General features: G+C 55.5%; 1 protein-coding gene across 1 annotated transcript in view; it reads left to right on the forward strand.

The window, feature by feature from the left end:
• SLC9A1 (solute carrier family 9 member A1) overlaps window positions 1-16104 on the forward strand; it is a 49282-nt gene extending 33178 nt beyond the window's left edge. The window contains exons 2-12 of the mRNA XM_025856069.2: window positions 2738-3198; window positions 6463-6713; window positions 7699-7916; window positions 8877-9079; window positions 10596-10685; window positions 11166-11236; window positions 11356-11529; window positions 11782-11896; window positions 12060-12161; window positions 13506-13578; window positions 14243-16104. Coding sequence (XP_025711854.1) covers window positions 2738-3198; window positions 6463-6713; window positions 7699-7916; window positions 8877-9079; window positions 10596-10685; window positions 11166-11236; window positions 11356-11529; window positions 11782-11896; window positions 12060-12161; window positions 13506-13578; window positions 14243-14580 — 2096 coding nt within the window. The 3' untranslated portion in view covers window positions 14581-16104. The remainder of the gene's footprint in view (window positions 1-2737; window positions 3199-6462; window positions 6714-7698; window positions 7917-8876; window positions 9080-10595; window positions 10686-11165; window positions 11237-11355; window positions 11530-11781; window positions 11897-12059; window positions 12162-13505; window positions 13579-14242) is intronic.
• The last annotated feature ends 5331 nt before the right edge of the window (window positions 16105-21435 follow it).

Consider the following 21435-nt stretch of genomic DNA (forward strand, 5'->3'; position numbering starts at 1 on the left):
GGGGGGACTGCCTCTGGGAACATGGCTCCAGCCCCAGGTACTGTGGGAGCCAGCTTCTGTGGAAGAAAGTGCACTGCACCCAGGTCAGGAGGCCCAGGACCTAGCAGTCCTGGGTGGCCTGGGCCTGTCGTGCCTCCTCTGAGCTCCAGGTTTTTCCTCTGTCAAACAGGAATGCCAGCCGTCTCTTAACCTAGTGAGGGAGGCCTGGTGGCCCAAAGGTCCTGAGACTGGGAAAAGCCGTTCCCATGAGTTTGTTATGGAGGTTCTGACTCTGAGTCACCTCCGTGTCCCCAGTGCACAACACCAGCCCGTATCAGAGAAAATACCCATGTTTGAGTAAAAGATTGAGTAGCTCTCTCTACTACAGATATTCTCAGCTAGAGTAGAACTCCTCCCTTGGACTCTGGGGAAGCCACTGAGTCTTGCCAAGCCCCAGCTTTCTCTTCTGCGAAGTGGGGACAATGCGAACCCCACGGGCGATTGCGAGGACTAAAGAGACGCTATGTGCCAGGCTCCCAGCACAGTGCCTGGCTTGCGGCGCATCTGCAGGAGTAATGAGCGTTCTTCATGTTCCCACTCTTGGCTTGTTTCCCTTGTCCCCTTACCCCATCCCTCCGTGTGGTCCTCGTCTCTGGGTCTGCAGCGTACGGTGGGGCACTTTCGGGGACCAGGCAAGCTCTATGGATTGGACTGATGGCAGAGAGGGATGGGGAGGCATTTTTAAAGTGTAATGTGCTAGGTGGAGGTAGAGGCTGTCCTCTACTTGCCCTGGGCTGTCTCTTCAGACATGCCTTTTCCTCTTGGTGCTCACTTCCAGGGCAGGTGCTCAGTTCCAGGCTGGGGTGTGGCGGTCAGCTGGACTCCTGGCCTTGAGAAGTGGCTTCCTGGTGGCTGCCAGGGTTCTGCTCCCCTCGACCCCCTTGCCATCCTGTCTCCCCTCCAGGGCAGTGCAGGTCTCTGGGTGTGGTACTATTGTCTGGTCTTCGCTGCTCCTGCCTCGGTGCCAGAGAGAGAGAGGAATTGGGGCAGCGACTGTGGATTGAAGGTTTGAGAAGGAGAGGCACCAGAGAAGGCCTCCTGCCCTACCATGAGCAGACAGGGGTGGTCAGGGAATGCTTCCTGGAGCAGGAAGCAGGTAGAAGCCTGCGGTGTGAGCCACACACAGTAGGGATAGAGGTACGGGAACAGTGTTCTGGAGAGACAGACTAGACCAGGCAAAGATCTGCAGGCAAAAGAGGATGTGGCTCCTTTAGGGGGAGATGTCCCTTCCAGTGCACCAGCCGACTGAACACTGGGCCTTACTGGTAAGATGCTACAAAACTGGGGAATTTTTCAGCAAGAGGTGAGTTTAGTCAGGTCTGTTTTGAAGCCAAGAGAATGCACATAGCGGCTCTGGGGTTCTCTCCTGGCCTAGGATGGAGACGTGTTGTTTTCCAGCATGTTTTGAGTGTCTCCTGGGAGCTTGGTGCCAGTGCTCTGCGCCTAGCTAGAGTTTCGAGTGTGAGTCTTGACTTGTAGCTGGGCTGGTACTACCCAGATTAGTCCTCGAGAGTGGGAGGGGCTTTGGGCATGGGGAACATGTTTCTTCTCCTTCCCAAGGATCTCAGGGGTAATGAGAGCCAAAACCTGGTCAGATGGGTTATCAGGAATTATGTAAGTAATGGCCTAGCCTTGTGCATTTTCAAATCAGTAGATACTTACTGCATACCTACTATGTCCCTAACCCTGGGCATCTGATTAGAAACAGGGCATCTGCCTGCACAGAGCATGTAGGCTAGGGAGGAGAGGAGGAAAGCCAGAGCTTTCACCTTGAACAAAGTATCATACTTTCTTAACCAAGCTGACCCTGGGGTTTTTGGTACCCAGCATGCAGATAGGTGCTGGGGTCTTCTCTACCTACCTCCCCACCCCAGAACAAACCAGAACCCCTTAGGGAGCTTGGGGCCAAACCTGCCATTGAGAGAGTACCTCTCAGAAGGGAATTTTTGCTACTTCCTAGCTCTGGGTTTGGGGCCCTCGGGTGGGCCAGTGCTGCTGGCTCAGGGAGAGGGTTGGTGGGCCTCAGGCAGAGGGGCATGTTTGTGCCTTGATGAGGAGGGAGAGCAGGGGTCGACTTATAGAACTTAGGAGTTTGATGGGAGCTGGGGGTTCAGACCTGGGTTCTGTCCTGGTTCTGCTCCTAATTTGCTGTGTGCCCTTGGGCAAGTCCTTTCCCCTTTCTGAGCCTCAGTTGCTCCATCTCTAAAGTGGAGGGGATTAGGCTAGAAACAGATGGCCAGATAAGTTTTGTCTCACATGCAAATTTGATTGATCGCTGTTTGGCTTCTTGAGCAGCTCTGTGGGCTCTGCAGGAAAGTGCCCGAGTCTAGGAATGGAGGTGTAGGTAATGCCCTTGGATACCTGGAGCCTCGGTAATCAGTGGATCATTTCTGCCTTCTGGAGGCATACAGAGCTGCTTCTTTCTACCACTCTATGACAGACAGGGATAACATCTGTGTATCCTTTGAGAAAAACACTTCAAAAACATTGTCACTTAGGGTATACAGCAAACCCTGGGAAGCTAGTATTACCACTTCCATGTCCTGGGCAAGGAAGTCAAGGCTCAGAGAGTTCCCAGAGCAACCCTCTGAGGCCAAGCCCCTGTCACTAGCTGCCCTTCTCATCTCCAGCCCCGTCCCCAGCCTCGCGTCCCGGCTCGCTGCAAGCCCATGGCCTCCTGTTCTCCTACTCTCCGCAGGTTTCCATGTGATCCCCACTATCTCGAGCATCGTCCCAGAGAGCTGCCTGCTGATCGTGGTGGGGCTGCTGGTGGGGGGCCTGATCAAGGGCGTGGGTGAGACGCCCCCCTTCCTGCAGTCGGATGTCTTCTTCCTCTTCCTGCTGCCGCCCATCATCCTGGACGCGGGCTACTTCCTGCCGCTGCGGCAGTTCACGGAGAACCTGGGCACCATTCTGATCTTCGCCGTGGTGGGCACACTGTGGAACGCCTTCTTCCTGGGTGGCCTCATGTACGCCGTGTGCCTGGTGGGCGGCGAGCAGATCAACAACATCGGCCTCCTGGACAACCTGCTTTTCGGCAGCATCATCTCTGCCGTGGACCCCGTGGCCGTGCTGGCCGTCTTCGAGGAGATCCACATCAACGAGCTGCTGCATATCCTTGTCTTCGGGGAGTCCCTGCTCAACGACGCCGTCACTGTGGTGAGAGGCCCAGACCCGAATCCAGGTCCAGAGTGAATCCCACCTCCACCTTCTGATCACAGTAGCGCAACAGCAGATGTCCCTTCCTGCTGGCTGTGTGCCAGGCGTCGTGCTGAGCACTCACGTGCATTATGTCATGTAATCCTTGTGATGCCCTTAGGAAGTGCTTTTTTATTCTCCTTTACAGAGGAGGCAGCAGGCCCACCGAAGTCAGACGACTTGCTAACATGTGATAGGACCAAGGTTAAGAAGCCAGATCTGTCAGACGTCAGGGCCTGAGCTCCTGGCCTTTCCAGGCCATACCCTCTCTGTCCCTGACTTGGACTGTGAGGTGAATTTGGTTAAACATATCATCTTTAGACTTTAGTTTACCCTTTAGAGGCTATTGAGCTCGGGAGGGCCAGTGCAGCCGTCCTGTTGGCTGCATCCTAAGCTACAGTTCGGTTTGTACAGAGTTCAGAGGCAGCCGTGGTGGAAAGGGACCCTGCCCTCAAAACCTCCAGGAAGGGCGCCTGGCAGGCTCAGTCAGTAGAGCATGTGACTCTCAATCTCAGGGTCACGAGTTCCAGCCCCACATTGGGCATGGAGCCTACTTTTAAAAAAATAAAAATAAAATTTACTATAAAAAAAACAACAAAACCCCTCTAGAAAGTGATAAATAAAATGGATTGGCCTGAGGTTGGCCACTCGCTTATTATGTGATCTTAGGCAAGTGACTGTACCTCTCTGGGCTTCCTCGATAGCTGCAAAGTGGCCGAGCGGGTGGTGCTTTCCTCCCGGGGGCCAGTAAGGACAGACGCCCCCAGCGCAGTCTGCACCCGGCCACGCCGCCTGTGCTGACACATGCCCTTCCTCCCAGCCAGTTTCCTCAGGAAACGGGTACGTGTATGTGCACACTCAGTCGTGTTGTGAAAACACCCCCATTCTCCTCCTCGTTGGACCCCTCAGAGAGTAGGAAAACACAAGGACGTGTGCACGGAGTGCATGCTCACACACGCACCCCCTCTTCACCCACCCCCAGTCCCTCCGGAAGCCGCACTTCAAAGAGACAAAGTAGTGGTGGTCGGCTTGCCGCAGGCAGCCTCAGCTTCCTCTCCTCTTCCTCTTCCTCCCCTGCTGCTTTCATGGGGTCCTTGTGGGGCTGGGAGAGCAGCAGCCTGATCTAAGCAAGCAGGCCTCGGTGCTGGTCCTTCTAGCACCAGCTCTTGCCTCAGTTTTTCCATCCGTAACAAGGATTGTGGTACCCGGCCCGTCATCCTCCCAGGGTTCTTACAGGGGTCACACTAGTGGGTACCACAGACAGAGCCCTCCCCAGTTGGATCTGGGTCATGGGGTTCAGGTTGGCACTCCTGGGGGGCAGTGGGGCTGTGGTTATGTCAAGTGGGTACCTCAACCTGGCCAACTTGGGCCTATGGCCATGCCTCCCCAGGTGGTGGTAGTGCTGGTAGGAATTGCTCGTGCTCACTTCCTGTCTGAGCACTTCCAGTCTGAATATTGCCTCATCTAACGTGCACAGAAACTCCATGAGGTTGGCACTGTAATTATCCCGTTTTTCCAAGTGAGGAAACTGAGCTACTGATACAGACAGGTTAGGGAACTGATCCAGGGTCATTTCAGCTGGTAAGTGATGGTAAATGATGTAGCTGGGCTGCACACCTACACGGTGGGAGTCCAGAGCCCCCACACTTACCACTGTGTCACGCTGCCTCTCTACTCCCGTTGACAGTACAGCCAGGTGGGAAAGGAGGACCTTGCCCTCTCTACCTGCCCTATTGGTCCAGGGGGTAGACCCTGGGGACCCATGAATCTCCTCAGGCCAGGAGTGAGTGTAGGTGGCCTAGGGCTGAGAACACACCTGTTGTCCACTGCTGGATCCCTGCCCCGTCTCTCAGACAGCGATGGCCCAGGCAAACACTGGGGACGGGCCAGTGCTTGGTATCTCCCTGTCTTGCTTGGCCCACGTCAGGCCCTTTCTAGAGCTCTGGGCATGAGAGTGAGTGCCCTGTTTCCTGACATTAAAGCTGAAGGCAGCCCCTGAGCTGCATGGTCTCAAGTCACTTCTCCTGCCCACGCCTCCTTGCCTTTAGGTCCTGGGGGCTTTGGGGAGTTCCTTCTCAGCAATTCTCAGGTCCTCTTCCCTCTCAGCACCCCAGGCCTGGGAAGTCTCCAGCCGGTTTCCTGGCAAGCTGTCTAGGAGTAGGCCCAGTAGCCAGGGAGCCAGCACCTAAGTGCAGGCAGAACCTCAACGCTGCCCCCATCCAGGAGGGCCTATCCCCTGCTGTAGGGAATAAGTTCTGGGCCTGGTGTTGCTGCTGGGGGCTGGGGGCCCTTTGTCAAGTCGCTCCACCACTCTGAGCTTCTTTAGGGGAGGAACAGGCATCCTTGCTCGCCGACCTCATGAGGCTGTTGTGTGTTGAGCAGGATAGCCACTGTCCAAGGGCTTTATAGTATGTGATGTGCCACTTCAACGTCTGACGCTAGCACTACAGTGACGCTGTATTTCCCAGTCTGGGTGGGGTTGAGGGGGGTGGGGGGGAGCCTTAGAAAGCCCCTCGTGCCTTAGCATCTGAACTTGGCTGTTCATGGTAACCACCTGGAGAGCTTGTTGAACAGAGATTTCTGGGCCCCACCTCCCGAGAATCCAAGTAGGGTATGGCCTGGCTGTGTATATTTTCAGAAATTTCCAGAGGCTAAGAAGTCCTGTTCTAGTTCGTTGTCTGAACTTTCTCTGCTTTGCGCTGAAGGAGAGACTGAGATCCAGACAGGGACACAGTCTGCCCAAGGCCAAACCGTGAGAGAGGCCACCTACTAGCGCGAGTGGTAGCTGGCACCGCGATGAGCATGGTTCTGGGCCCTTTGCCTTTATGAACTAGTTTTAATCCTCGCAGTAGCCCTATACGGTTGGTACTGTTATCCCATTTTAGGGTGAGGAGAAGTGAAGCGCGGGGAGCTGGAGTCATTTGCCCCAAGTGTACAGCTGGGGAACAGCAGAGTCACAATTCCAGCCCAGCTAGTTTGGCTTCAGAGTGTGTGCTCTTAATCAGCACAGCACGCTGCAGGCCTGAAGCAAGGTCCTCTGGCCCCTGGGCCAGTGGTTTTGACCACCTGCTTGGCACTAGGGTTTTTCTGCTATCATTTGGCCTTCTCTTGTAGCCATGTGGCCTCAGTGGAGGGCATGCGATCACTCTAGGTGGACCCCAGGGAGCTGGGGGAGGGGTCCAGGGCCATGCCCTCCTGCCGACCAGCCTACACCACTCCCCCCAGGTCCTGTATCACCTCTTTGAGGAGTTTGCCAACTATGACCGAGTGGGCATTGTGGACATCGTCCTCGGCTTCCTGAGCTTCTTCGTGGTGTCCCTGGGCGGGGTGTTTGTAGGCGTGGTCTACGGGGTCATTGCAGCCTTCACTTCCCGATTCACGGCCCACATTCGCGTCATCGAGCCACTGTTCGTCTTCCTCTATAGCTACATGGCCTACCTGTCGGCTGAGCTCTTCCACCTGTCGGGCATCATGGCGTGAGTCTGGGTGCAGCATGGGGTAGGCCGCCAACCTGGATTCCCTGTGCTTGTGGGGTCACGAGGGGGTTCCCCAAGGCCCAGCCTCCAGCCCTGGGATGAGACTCCTGCACCAGGCTCCAGTTCCTGGGACTGTCCCTGGAAGCACTGAGTTTAAAGTTCTAGAAAGCCTCAGCCCTGCTACTTCTTCCCTTTGCCTCAAAGGGAGTTCCTTGGCTGTAGCTGGCGACAGGCTCTCGCATTCACTGTGCCCTTCCACAGCCCCAGGAAGAAGGCCTGGGGCCTCCATTGCCATGAAGAGTCCTGAAGGTCCTGAGGCCTCAGCTGGGTGTTGAAATCCAGGGAATGTGGAGAGGCAGTGAGGTGCAAAGTTTTGCCCAGTAGGGGAAGATATTGGAAGTGCAGAGGCCAGGCCAGATTGGGGGATTCGGGGTAACCTTGAGGAGGCCGGGCCAGCAGGAGCAGAACCTGGATGGATGCCAAGCAGGGAGGGCTGGGGCAGCTGCTTGGAAGAGAGCTCCCTATGGGAACCTCCATGTGTTAGCGACACTGTGCTCCAGGGGAATAAACCAAGGCCATGGACGTGTGTGACTGACTCCTGTTAGATGGAGAGGCAACATGGCCTTGGGGGGAGGCATGGACTTTAGAGTTGGGCAGACCTTAGTTTGCATCTTAGCTCTGCCGCTCACTGGCAGGGTGACAGTGGACAGGCATCTGTCTCTCTACCTCCCAGATCCGGGTGACAGTGGACAGGCATCTGTCTCTCTACCTCCCAGATCCCTCATCTGAAAAATGCAAAAACGTGCCCACGCCTGGGAGGGTTGAGTGAGAGGACAGAGCTGGAAGAGTCGTGTAAAGCCTGCCGTGGGTTCTGACCTGTCGGGGGGCTCAGGACATGGGCCCCTGTCTGCCTCCCCGGCAGTGGAGGGGCTCTGGGAAGGTGCAGCTCCTCTGAACCCCGAACTCTGCTCTTTCGTGACCCCAGACTCATCGCCTCGGGAGTGGTGATGCGCCCCTACGTGGAGGCCAACATCTCCCACAAGTCCCACACGACCATCAAATATTTCCTGAAGATGTGGAGCAGCGTCAGTGAGACCCTCATTTTCATCTTCCTTGGCGTCTCCACTGTGGCCGGCTCCCACCACTGGAACTGGACCTTTGTCATCAGCACCCTGCTCTTCTGCCTCATCGCCAGAGTGCTGGGTGAGGTCCCGGGCTGGAGCCGGGTAGAGGTGTGTGCGTGCGCGCGTGTGCGTGTGACGTGGAGGCAGGAACCGGGCTGGGCGGGAGGGGGTGGGTGCCTCGTGTGAAGGGGCCTGGCCGGGTCGGCTGCTGGCCACTCCCAGCTCAGCGGCGAACAGCAGCTTCCCTGCCCCTCTCTGCAATGCTGAGGCTGTGATGGGTCTTGTGATGGCTCACAGGGAGTCTGTGATCTCTGGGAAGACAGTCATGGTGTATGAGAACCGAGGGGCCTCAGGGACCCTGGGACCACAGAGCCCGGTCTGTGAATGTTCTCTGCGTTGTCTCTGGCGCAGATGACTTGAGCGCTTGCAGACCCGTCTATGCTGCCGGCCCTGGGCCACACACAGGGACCAGGCCTCGGGTCCTTGGGTTCTGCTTATGCTTTCCAGACATACCTCACCTCAGTGACTGTGTCACTTACCCCTCTGGATCTCACGCTCCTCCTCTCCGAGAGTGAGTCTGTGGTCCCTGAGCCTGGCTGGCTATCACCTCTACTTCGTACACTGTTTTAGTCCTGGGCCTCATCCTTCAGAGATTCCGGTTCTGTGGGCTGAGGTTGAATCCCTGTCTCTGCATTTAAAAAAAACCTTTTTATTATGGAAAATTTGAAGCATGCGGAAAAGTAGATCCCATGGACCCATCATAATGGATAGATATCCACTTGTGGCCAGTCTTGTTTCAGCTCTTCCCCAGCCCCCTTCTGGCTTCCAGCCACTGGAGGCCTCGGTGATGTCTCTAGAGCACATCCAGGTTGCGGGGGGCGGCCCTGAAGGATCCCCTCAGCTCTTGGCTGAGGGACCCAGGAAATGAGTGTGCTGGGCAGGCGTACTAGCGGGGGCTGCCTTCAGGCAGAGCAGTTGCGGGTACAGAAGCCAGAAGGGGCTGGGGACAGCTTGACGCTCTTCTTGCCCTTCCTGGCAGGGGTGCTGGGCCTGACCTGGTTCATCAACAAGTTCCGAATCGTGAAGCTAACCCCCAAGGACCAGTTCATCATCGCTTATGGGGGCCTGCGAGGGGCCATCGCCTTCTCCCTGGGCTACCTCCTGGACAAGAAGCACTTCCCCATGTGTGACCTGTTTCTCACTGCCATCATCACGGTCATCTTCTTCACTGTCTTTGTGCAGGTGCTGGACAGGGCAGAGCAGCCCTGCTTGGGGACCCTGACTCTGCCAGTGGAAAGAGAAAGCACACAACCCGCAAGGGGGCCGTGGGTTCTAGTCCAGCGATAACTGGCTATGCAGTCTTGGGCCAGCTGCTCCCCTTTTCTGGTCCTCAGTTTCCTTAATTGTGAAGGGGAAGTTGTGATAACGAGCAACCAGTCAGAACACTGCCTAACTTAGAAATCCAGACAGCGTTGAGAGAAGTGGGCGCAGTCAGCAGGCCCGTGGTGCTAAGTACAGGGCTTCAGGGAAATGATTTAATGTCTCAGGATCTCAGTTTCTATGCCTGTGAAATGGGAATAATAGCACAAAAGGAGGGGGAAGCTGGAAAGGTTGCTGAACTGGGCAGTAGGAGGTCTGGAGTCAGCCCAAGCTCTGCTGCTCTTGTGTGACCCTGGGAAAGACCCTCCTCCCGTTTCTGGGTCTCTGTTCCCCATCTGCGAAGGGAAGGCACCGGCCTAGATGATCCTGGAGTCCTTCCAGCTGCTGGGCAGTGATCTCTGTGCATTTAAATGACCCTGGCTTAGCTGAGAGTCCCCCACACCGCTCAGAATCCCCAGGGAAACCCAGCCTGGATGGTGTCAGTGCTCCACCTACCTGACCTGTGACTTTGGGCAAGTGAGAAACAGTCTGTCCAGGCCTCCATTTCTCTATCCCTTCTGTCTCTTCTAGGCGCAAATCTTGGCAAAGCTTTAGATGGGAAACAGCATTGCCTTTTCAGGAGAAAAACATGTGGAGGCATCCTCCTGGGGCCAGACTCACCTTCTGTCCCTTCTAAGGACGGGGGGCTGCCTCTTTTGCCCTTTTGCTTTGTTCCCATCGTCAGAAATATTTTATCACCTTGACTTGGCAGTTGTATACACGAATGGCTTACCAAGCCCATTTTCAGTGACGTCAGCATTGAGGGAGGGGCCTCTTTGCCTGGGTTTGAATCCAGCTTTACTACTACTTCTGTAAGACCTTAGAAAGTTACTTAACCTCTCATCTGTAAGATGGGGACAATGGAAGAACCTACCTCTCAGGGTCAGTGTGGGCATTCAAGAGCTAATACCTAGTACATCACCCCTGGCTCTGGCACAGGGCACGCATGCAATGAAATTAGCTGTTACTGTTGTTACTAGGCTGGGTGGTTGCAGTCCTGTGAAGTGGTTTTCCCTATCAGCCAGGCCTGACTTCTTTGGGGTTGCAAAGCACGTTTGTGGTGGAGCCCACATTTGAACCCAGGTCCTCTGACCCCTCGCCCAGGCTAGATGACCGATGTGTGAATCATTCACCTGGAGGGGCTGTATCTTCAGGAGGAAGCAGGCCTTAAGGACCTGCCTTGTACAAGGGCTGACATGGAGGTTGGGAGAGTGGGGACCTCAGAGCAGAGGGCATCCCAGCTTCAGGGGCTCTGAGGGGTGCGGGGGAGGGGGGAGGCTCCGTGGCCTCCCTGCCAGGGTAGCAGACCTAGAGTGCCTGACGCCCACCTGCCCCCCAGGGCATGACCATTCGGCCCCTGGTAGACCTGTTGGCTGTGAAGAAAAAGCAAGAAACCAAGCGCTCTATCAACGAGGAGATCCACACACAGGTACTGGAAACTGGGCCTGGGCCCTTGGTTGCAGGAGAAGGCTCAGGGAGCTGGGGAGCAGCTAGGCCTCACATCCGTTGCTTCGCTCGGCCCCCTCCTCCCTTATCCCAGTGCCGGGTGGGCCTTCAGCCCCCTGAGGTCACCAGATGGTGCTCATAGGCAGGTGTGGTGTGGGCAACCAGGAGCCCTAGGAGGGGGTGTCATGCCATCTCTACCTCTAGTAGGAACCAATCCCAGGCATTGGGCACAGGTGGATTCAGGGAAGGGGGCTCAGCCGGGCCTCCGCAGAGGGTTTGAGGGGCCGTGGGTTCAGGATGAGTGAGATGTTGGTGCCACCTCCTGGCTGCTCCTGGAACTGCAAGTCGGCTGAGCAGAGCTGCACGGCGGGGGCGGGGGTGGGGGAGGTGGGGGCCCATTCAGAAGTCTGGGTAGGGAAGGAGCCCAGCAGTGAGGCTTGACCTGGCCCTGGGCCCATTTCAGTTCCTGGACCACCTTCTGACAGGCATCGAGGACATCTGTGGCCATTACGGCCACCACCACTGGAAGGACAAGTAGGTGGCAGGCCTGGTGGGCAGGTGGGTGGGGAGGGGCAGGTGAGGGTCTCCCTGGGCCTGGGCATCTCCCCACCCTGAGGAGCTGGCTCCACGCATCTTCTCCCTCCTCCCGCCAGGCTCAACCGGTTTAACAAGAAATACGTGAAGAAGTGTCTGATAGCGGGGGAGCGCTCCAAGGAGCCACAGCTCATCGCCTTCTACCACAAGATGGAGATGAAGCAGGCAATTGAGCTGGTGGAGAGCGGTGGCATGGGCAAGATCCCTTCTGCTGTCTCCACTGTCTCCATGCAGTGAGTGCCACTGGCGACACTGGCAGTTTCCGACCCCTCCCACCAGCCTGGCAGGCCACCGGCAGCAAGGGGTGGGGGGTGGGGCAGGCCCATCTGTTGTCCAAGCAGGGTGGGTGAGAGACCTGTGGGGCCGCAGAGGACCGCCCCCCGCCCCCCACTCGCAGGCCATCCCCGGGGTCACTTCCTGGCCCAGCCTGGCAGGCCCCAGGGTCACGGTCTTGTTGGGGACCTGACCTGTGCCCTGTTGTCCAGGAACATCCACCCCAAGTCCCTGCCTGCCGAGCGCATCCTGCCAGCGCTGTCCAAGGACAAGGAGGAGGAGATCCGCAAAATCCTGAGGAACAACCTGCAGAAAACCAGGCAGCGGGTGAGGGGCTGCGCCCTGCCCAGTGCCCCTACGGCAGAGGAGGCCCCTGCCCCAGCCTTGCCCCAGCCCTGCCCCACCCATGGGCAGAGCCCCCCCCCCCCCCCCCCCCCCCCCCCCCCCCCGGCCCAGCTGCTGTGGCCTGACAGCTGCTGTCCCCCCACAGCTGCGGTCCTACAACAGGCACACGCTGGTGGCAGACCCCTACGAGGAGGCCTGGAACCAGATGCTGCTCCGCAGACAGAAGGCCCGGCAGCTGGAGCAGAAGGTGGGTCTGGGCCCCGAGCCGGCCCCTGCCCTTCCCGGGGGGTCTGGACTCCCCGTGCCCCTGCCACCAGGCCCCTTTGGTGAGAGAGCCATTGCAGCTGTTCTGGCCTCTGCTAACTTGGAAGACTGAGCCCCCAGGACAGGTTCCAGAAAGCTGCGTCCTCCCCCGCCTCCCCCCCCCCATTCAGGGCAACAAAGAGGCCAGTGCCTGCTTACCGCATGCTCAGGCATCTGAGTCTGTCCGCGTGCTCCAACCCCCTCGTCTCCCAGCTCCCAGCGGAAAAACTAAGGCCCAGGGGAAAGGCACCTGCCACACATCACAAGGCATGCGTGCATGCGATCGTTTGCTTGGGGACATTTTTGTGAGCGGTTTCTAAGTGCCGAGCATCAGAGTAGCCTCTGTGGATCCAGCAGTGAATTGGCCCAGTCCCTCCCTCGCAGAGCTGCTCACGCAGTGGCCCAGGCAGGACAGGAAGTGCAAGGGGCCCAGAGCACTCTGAACTTGGGGGGGGGGCAGTCAGGGTAAGCTTAGGAACGGGGCCAGGATGAAGGGAGTGTGGGCAGAGGAAGGCCCAGGCTGTGTCCCCGGTCACAGTACATGGCCCTCGGTAGAAACTGAGAGGGCTCAGCTTTCCAGAAAGCTTGTTAATGGTGTCAGGCTTTGGGCTTTATTCGCAGGGCACGGAGGGCCACGAAGCGGTCTGAGGAAGGGGCTGACATGGGAAAGGGGGGGGGGGGGGGGCGGGGTTAGTGGGGGGGGGGGGGGGGGGGGGGGAAAGGAATGGGTACATTCGAGGGACATTTAGGAAGTGGGACTAGCAAGCCTTGGTCACCCGTTTGAGGTGGGGTTGTTGGGAGAGGAAAGAGGTCATTCTCTGGCCTTCTGCTCTGGGCTGTTGGGAGTGGTGGTTCAGTAGGGGGATGTGAGGATGGAACAAGGTCTTGAGGGAAGATAAGAATCTGAGTTCAGTTTCAGCCTATTGCATCGAGATACCTGGGGGCCATTTGGGGTCCAGATGTCCACTCCTGAGCTGACTTTATGGGTCTGGACATCGGGGGCGAGTGTGGCCTGGGAGAGAGATGGGCGGGGTCGCCGTGGGAGAGGCAGGGCCGTTTAAGGCTGCTCCAGAGATCCTGCAGCTTGACAGAGGCTGGGCTGAGCCTTCAGGAGCTCCTGAGCTGAAGCCTCAGTGCTGGCACTGACAGAGGCAGACGACGAGCCTCCTGAGGAATCACCAGAGGGGCGCGGGCCCCGAACATGCTGGGGGCGGGGGGTGACCACCAGCCTCGGGCACCATCCTGCAGGGCTGCCTGTGCTCACCCCCGTCTGCCCTTCCTCTGTCAGATCAACAACTACCTGACGGTGCCGGCGCACAAGCTGGACTCACCCACCATGTCGAGGGCCCGCATCGGCTCAGGTAAGGCGGGGCACAGGGGGCCCGGAGAGGGGCCTGGAGGCAGGACACTTGGTACCACTGTCTCCTGAGAATGAGAATCCAACAGGAAGGGGCCTCAGAGAGCCACTGGGGCGGACAGGCTTCTCCCTCTGACCTCCTCCCAAGCCGTGAGCTCCTTCTACATCAGGTGGAGTTGGGGCTTCCCCCAAGGGGGCAGAAGCATGGCCCTGCTGTCCTCCCCAAGGACAGAGGTGCTCCATGTGGGGCTTACAGGGAGGGCTGTGAGGGGCTTTGGTGCCTGGCAGGGAGGCAAGAAGGGTCTGCACCATTGGGGTATCCAGCATGTGGGGGAGACAGTAGCAGACCTTCTCGCAGGCCTGGGCCCTAGGGGCAGATGGTGACTCAGGAGGGGGCTCTAATTCTTGGTCTGGGGGAGGGTCACCTGTGGGAGCCCCTGGTCCGAGGAGAGGAATGCAGTCCTACCTTTGGGACCTCAGTGTGAGGGGGAGAGAAACTGCTGGTCAGGGCTCATCCAGGCCCCCGTGGAGTAATCCTGAAACATGGCAGCACTGCCACGCTCACAGGAAGGTTCTGTGGGAGTTGCTGGCACACGCCAAGGGGGGGGCACATGCTGGGCAGGGCTTGGGGGCAGAAGCCAGCTTGTGCCTTTGCTCTTGGTCCCCAGACCCGCTGGCCTATGAGCCGAAGGCCGACTTGCCGGTTATCACCATCGACCCAGCCTCCCCGCAGTCGCCCGAGTCTGTGGACCTGGTGAATGAGGAGCTGAAGGGCAAGGTCTTGGGGCTGAACCGGGACCCAGCCAGGGTGGCAGAGGAGGATGAGGATGATGACGGGGGCATTGTGATGCGGACCAAGGAGCTCTCTTCCCCAGGAACGGATGATGTCTTCACCCCTGGGCCCAGTGACAGTCCCAGCTCCCAGAGGATACAGCGCTGCCTCAGTGACCCAGGTCCCCACCCCGAGCCTGGGGAGGGAGAGCCTTTCATCCCCAAGGGGCAGTAGCGCTGGGGTCAGTGGGCAGTGCCCGTCCCACCACAGACTCTCCCACCAGAGCAGGGGCTGCTGGGGGAGCTGGGGGCTCCCTTCGTCCTTCCTGACCTGGATTGGCCCTGCCCCTCCCCCGACCGCATGGCAGCTGGGCCCACAGCCCCCACCGCAGCACGGCTTCCCCCTGCCTCCTGGGAAGCACCCTCCCTCCCACCAGAACTGCCTTCCCAATCCATTTGGCAGAACTGTTGGGCTGTGAGGCAGATCCTGCCCCTTCCCAATTCAGGCTCTCTCCCAAACCCGGCCGAGGGCCTCGAGATTCCCAGCCCTTGGAGGCCTGGTCCCTACTCCATCAACCTCCTCATTCAAACCAATCTTAGTTCCTAACCAAAGAGCCTCTGGCTCAGCCTTGGTCCCACCTGGAAAGGGAAGGAGCCAAGACCTTTCTTGGCCTAGGCCAGGCCCTACATTAACAGCAGAAAGACTGAGGGACCGGGTATCTGGGGTGGGGATCAGTGACCCCCGGCAGGCCCACCCTCCTCCTGCCAACTCTGTCACCCTGGCCAGCCCCCCTGACCTGTCTTACTCAGACCTGCAGGCTGAGGGCATCTCTGAGCTTCTCCGACCGGAGCTGGGGCGCTTTGGACAGTGATGTGACTTCGCTTTCCAGACTGCTCCAGTGGGGACCACTGGACCCTCCAGGGGCGACTGTCAGGGGTGGGACTGTCAGGGGCTCCAGAAAGTGCTGCCTTTTTATCTGTTTTGTTTGTAACACTCCATGTATGATTCAATTTGCACAGAGGGCATTCCTGTTTTTAAAACATTTTGAAAACCCCTGGCTTACCAGAGCTCTAGCCCTTCACCTCCAGAGAATTACCCCTCCTCATCTGTGCCTGTCTGCCCAACACTCCCCCAGGTTGGTCCCCTGGGCTCTTAACTGTGGCCCCAAGGCTATGATTTTAGAAATGACTTCTTCCACTCCAATTCATGATTCTCTAACTCGCTGATGCTGGGCCCCCCGGCATCTTCTGTGCTCTTGGGCCTGACCCCCAGTTCCTGCTGGCCTGTTCTTTTCTCTCGTCCCTCTCCACCCCCTTGGCCCCTGGACCCCTTACGTGCACCGCACCCAGCTTGCTGTGGAGCCCAGTCCTTAGGGGAGAAGGCCTCCCCGAGCATCTCCCACCCCACCAGGACAGGTGGGTGGGCAGAGTCCTGGGCCCCAGGACAAAGTCCAGAGGCCTTTGCTCCCAGGCACACATTCCTGCCCCCACTGCCACCATGGCCAGGCCCAGGCCTGTTGGTGTCTGTCCTTCCCCAGGATTGTGCAATAGTCAGAGTGTCCCTCTTCCCAGCCGACTGGGCAGTGGGTGCCCCTCTGTCCCTCTCCTCTCCATGCAAGTGCTGTTTTGGGCAGGAGTTCACCACGCAAGGGTGACGTGGACAGCCAGGTTCAAAGCCTCCACAGCTGCTGAGGCTCTGCCGCCCATACGGAAGAAACCGGATCTTTTTCATATTCTAATAAATCAGTGTGAGTTTTTATAGAGTTGAGGGCTGCTTCCTAGGGACCAGGACTTCGGGAAGGAGGGTGGCCTGGGGGGGACTTAGCTCAGTGGCTGGCACAAGAAACGCTGAATCCCCGTCAGCTGCGGGCATGGTCCTTACTGTGTGCCAGGCACCAGACAGAGCAGTGAGCAACGCGGGGCGCTCCCTACCCTCGGGCGCCTTCAGCCTCTCAGAGAGGCGGCCCAGCAATTGGGGGAGGAGGGTGGCAAGGAGGACTGTCCTGAGTCATCTTAGGAAAGGACTAAAGAATGAGCTGAGGTTAACCAGGTGAAGAAGGTTTCAGGGAGTTCCTGAATGTTCTAATCAGGAGCTGCACTGACAAAGACCCCAGGATCTGAGAAAAGGCCGGTTTGGCTGGGTCAGAGGGTGACAGGAAGGGAGGCAAAGATGGAACCTAGCGGTCCTCGGTTAGATTTTGGTTTATAGGAAGGGCAACCGGGAAGGTTCTGTCACCTGTGAAGCGTGGATGAAAGTGCTCAGGTGTGTAAGGGTCAGCACAGTGCGGGGTCCAGTGGTCTCAGTTCAGTGGAGGTTGGATCCCTGAGGTGCATTTCCAGGAGGTGACCACCAGAGGGCAGTGGGGCCTTGGCACACTCCGTGGGGCACCCCTGGAACCTGGGCTGCCCGGGGAATGCGTCTCTTTTGCTCAGACCGGGAGTCTGGAGTGGTCAGTGCCAAAAGACAGGTCCTTCCTGTCAGGAAGGACCATAGCATCCATTCCTGTATCAGCCAGTGCCCCGACAAGACAAGATAGTACACTTAAAGTGGTATGGAAGAGCCTTCAACTAAAGGATTCTTTACAGAGATGTGGGCAGGGTGAAGGGAACCTAGCAGGCATGGACCCAGGGGGCTCACACTACAGTGAAGCTGTTATAACCCCTCGACCTGAAGAGCAAGAGGAGGGCGCTGCCCTACTGGTGCCTCCCCTTGGCCAAACCCATCTGAAAACCAGAAAGGAAGGCCCCCGAGTGACTTCACTGAGTCCGGCCCACAGAGGTCAGCCTTGCAGTAAATGGAGCAAGGGGAGAGTGGGTTTAGGGGGCGGGATATCTGAGCAGGGCTGTTCCTTTTGCCCCTCCACCCCCCACCCATCCTTCAGATGAAAAATTCATGTCCCTATTGCTTAATGATTACAGAATTTCTGCTTGGGGTGATGAAAAGTTTTGGAAATAGTTTGTGGTGATGGGTGCACAACATGGTGAAGGTACGGAGTGCCCTGGATGGTTCACTTTAACATGGCTCATTTTAGGTTATGTGCCTTTCAGCTCAATTTTTTTAAAAGTGGAGGGAAAGCTCATCCCCAACAGGAAAACCAGTCTCATCAGCCACCGCCTCCTTGTCAGACACCATATTCTTGTCGTCCTTCAGTCATACCCTTTAACTTAAAATGTCATCACCAGGCTCTTTCAGTAAGATGGGGGTTGGGGTGCAGAAAACAGCAGAAACCCACCACAGCACCCCCTTCTGCAGCTGCTCACAATGCTTAGTTCAGCCCTCGATGGCATCCTCCTTCCACCCCCTTCTGTGCCCCTTTTACCAGCGGCCAGCTCTCTGGTTGGGCTCTTTACCTGGTGGGTTGTCCTAAGCCTTTATTCCTGTGCAATTCAGGTTTTCTTCTTGGTCTTAGATTCGTTGGGTTGCCAAGTTTCCCACTGACAGTCATTATTGGACATGGGAGATCCAAGAGGCACCCAGTAAATCTTCTGGATTCCAGATGTTGCCTTCCTGCCCATCCCCCATTTTCCTTCTAGTAATCTAGATTAATCACACTATCTGGTACAGTTGACCCCCTCTCTGCCTTTAGGTTAAGTAACATACAGAGCTCAAAATGACCCAAGGGAAGACTCTACTTCCAATTTAAAGGAAGCACATATGTGTTCCCTGGAGGAAGTATTCCTCCTTTGGGCATAAGGACTCCAGGCCCACTGAACGCAAAGTTGAGGGAATGGAAAGCAAAAATTCCCCTAGGAGGTTATTTGGAATAATATTGAGAGGAGCCACTCCCATCCCTACCCCTCGGTCCCTGGGCCTCTGCCTTCTGGCTATGAGAGATGGAACCAGATATTGACCATTGATTGAAAGCATGGACTGCATCCTGCCCGTCCACCTCACCTTGCACGGTAGTACCTCCCGGCTGGGGCTGTAACACTGTTCTATCCATTCAGCTGCTTCTGAGCGACAGGGCACATTGTAAGTCCAATGCATTAAGATCATCGCTGTATGCCCCTCACCACAGAATGAAGTTAGGCAATGTGTGGGATAGCACAGTGATGGATAAGGCGTTCTGGAAAGTCCAGAGACAATGGTGCTCGCCAAAGTCTTGCAGGCAGGGAAGGGAAGTGCACGTCAGAGATATATGTTTATTACCGTGAGCTAGGAAGTAACTTTTCCCTTCATAAAAGAAGGGGTTCGTGTAATCAGCCCACCAACGGGTAGCTAGATGGTCCCCCTAGAACAGTGGTTCTCAAGGTTCTGGTCTCAGAAATCCTTTACATTCTTAAATATTATTGAAAAATTATACTCTTAAAAATTATAAAGGGCCTTTGTGGTGGTTATATTTATTTTGCTGGATGAGAAATTAAGCTTTAAAGATTTTTTCTAATTTATTTGTCAGAGAGAGAGAGAGCGCATGTAAGCAAGGGGAGTGGCAGGCAGAGGGAGAAGCAGGCTCCCCGCTGAGCAGGGAGCCCGATGCGGGGCTCGGTCCCAGGACCCCGGGATCATGACCTGAGCCAAAGACAGATGCTTAACTGACTGAGCCACCCAGATGTCCCCGAGAAATTAAGCTTTAAAATAGTCATTTAAAAATGAATACATCTATTACATGTTAATACAAATGTAAAGTTTTGAACAAAAAATAACTTTCAAAACAACTGTGAGGAGAGCAGCATTACACAACATTTTTGCAAATCTCGAAAGATATTTGGCTTACTGCAAGACAGATTCTCAAATCTGCTTCAGCATTTAGTCTGTTGTACATATGTCAGCCCTGTGGAAAATTCCTATATACACTCACGAAAGGATGACAATGAAATAGACAAAGAATGCCTTAGTATTAATATGAAAGTAGATTTGACCTCACAGAACTCCTGAAAGACTCTTGGGGAACCCCCAGGGGTTCCTAGTTTACACTTTGAGAACCATCAACCCAGGGAGTGGTGCCACATGGGAAACTCAGCTTGGTCTTTGCTGTGGGCAGCCAGGGTGCTCAGCAGTGCCAGTTGCCCATCAGATTAGGCGAGGGAATACGGTGAGCCTATGTGCATTAGTTTTCTATGGCTGCTCTAATAAATTACCACACAATTAATAACTTCAACCAACACAAATTTATTATCTTACAGTTCTGGAAGTCAGAAGATTGACATGAGTCTTACTGGGCTGAAATCAAGGTGTCAGCAGAGCTGCATTTCTTTCTGAAGTCTCTAGAGGAGAATCTGTTTTTCTTGCTTCTAGAGGCTACCTGCAGTCCTTAGCATGTGCCCTCCTTCCATCTTCAAAACTGGTCATGGCCAGTCCTTTCCCACATCATACCACCCTGACACAGACTACCTCCTGCTTCCACATTTAAAGACCCTTGTGATTACATTGGGCCCATCCAGATAAGGCAGGATACTCTCCGTAGTTTTACAATCATCTGTTCAGCAACCTTAATTCTATCTGCTACCTTAATTCACCTTTGCCATGTAAAATGTATTCACAGATTCCAAGAATTAGAACATCTTTGGGATGTCATTATTCTGCCCACCTTACAATGAATAGCCCCTATCCCTGCCACCATGGCCACTCTGTATGTGGGCCCATTGAGTAAGAACCAAGGTAGCTGGGAAAAGAAGTTGACATCTGCAGAATGGGTCTCGTCCGCCTGATTATTGACAGCCGCCTTCATAATGGATGCTCTCGCAGGGCATTTGTGTGGGTCAGAAATAGCTTCACCACCTGTGCCCGTTTCAAGAAGTCCATCCATATATTTCTCCCTTAGACCTCACCGCCAATCTCCCAGTCTTGTCATTTTCAGGTTTCTAACCAGCCAGCAAACTTGTTCGCCACTGATCGTGAATCAGTGTAGATCTGTACCTCGGGCCATCCCTCCTTCCATGCAGAATGGACAGCCGATATAACCCGAAGTTCTACCCTGATGCTCTGAGAGCTTTATCCCTTCATCGATGTCTTGTAGAGACACCCTGAGTGTGGCTTTAAAGCAGCAGTTGTCCACTTGTGGCTGGTGCTTACATACCACGCAGACTCACTTGGAAATCGTGTCTGTGTTTTCTCCCCCCGACTTGAGGGAGAAGCAGTGAAGCAATAAGAGGAGGTACCATGGGAATTTGAACCATCTGCTCATGCAATTTCCCTGTGCCTTCTGGACTTGCTCAGACCTGATTTCATATATGACATTTAATAATAGAATGCTACCATGCATGTCCAATTTTATGATTAGTGGGATCAGATAATATCCAGTTTTGGTGGCATGGGTCACTTGGTGTCCACAGTCAGGCCTCCAGTCTCCACCACATCCAGTTGTGAGCCAGGAGCTGTTTTTATTTTTTATTTTTTTTAAGATTTTATTTATTTATTTGACAGAGACACAGCAAGAGAGGGAACACAAGCAGGGGGAGTGGGAGAGGGAGAAGCAGACTTCCCTCTGAGCAGGGAGCCCGATGCGAGGCTCAATCCCGGGACCCTGGGATCATGACCTGAGCCGAAGGCAGACGCTTAACGACTGAGCCACCCAGGTGCCGCCAGGAGCTGTTTTTAAATGGAGAATAGTTATTGGCAGAAGAGAGTATGAATTAACCTAAAACCCTAAGGGTCTGTAACTGTCCTGCAACTTGCCTGCTGGAGCTTGTCTACACGGCGTCTTTTTCACCATTGTCACTTCCAACTGCCAACTGCCATGTCTAAGTCTCCAACTGCCACTTCCGGGGCAACTTGCTCTGCGGTCTTATGTTGCTGTAGGCCTCACTCGAAACGTGCAGTCTTCCAGGTTTCTCAGTAAATGGGTAGAATAGCCCAGCCCAATGGGATATATGTTGCCTCGAAACATCCAGAACCCCATCAAACATTTTGCCTCTTTCTTTGCAGGGGGAACTTGTCTTTTGTTTTATGGGAGTTATCTTGACATGCCCCAGACCACCAGATACCCTAGAAAGTTCACTGACATGACGTGCCTCTGAATTTTTGTGCGATTTATCACCCGTTGGCATACATATGTTCTACCAAAAATCTAAAATGCTCCCAATTTCCTGCTCAGTAGGCCCAATTACCAAAATATCAATATAATGAACCAGCATAGTGTTCTGAACTATG

The sequence above is a fragment of the Callorhinus ursinus genome, unplaced genomic scaffold (assembly GCF_003265705.2).
Source record: "Callorhinus ursinus isolate GAN/ISIS: 27379988/994484 unplaced genomic scaffold, GSC_fseal_2.0 scaffold18, whole genome shotgun sequence".
Lineage (NCBI taxonomy): Eukaryota > Metazoa > Chordata > Mammalia > Carnivora > Otariidae > Callorhinus > Callorhinus ursinus.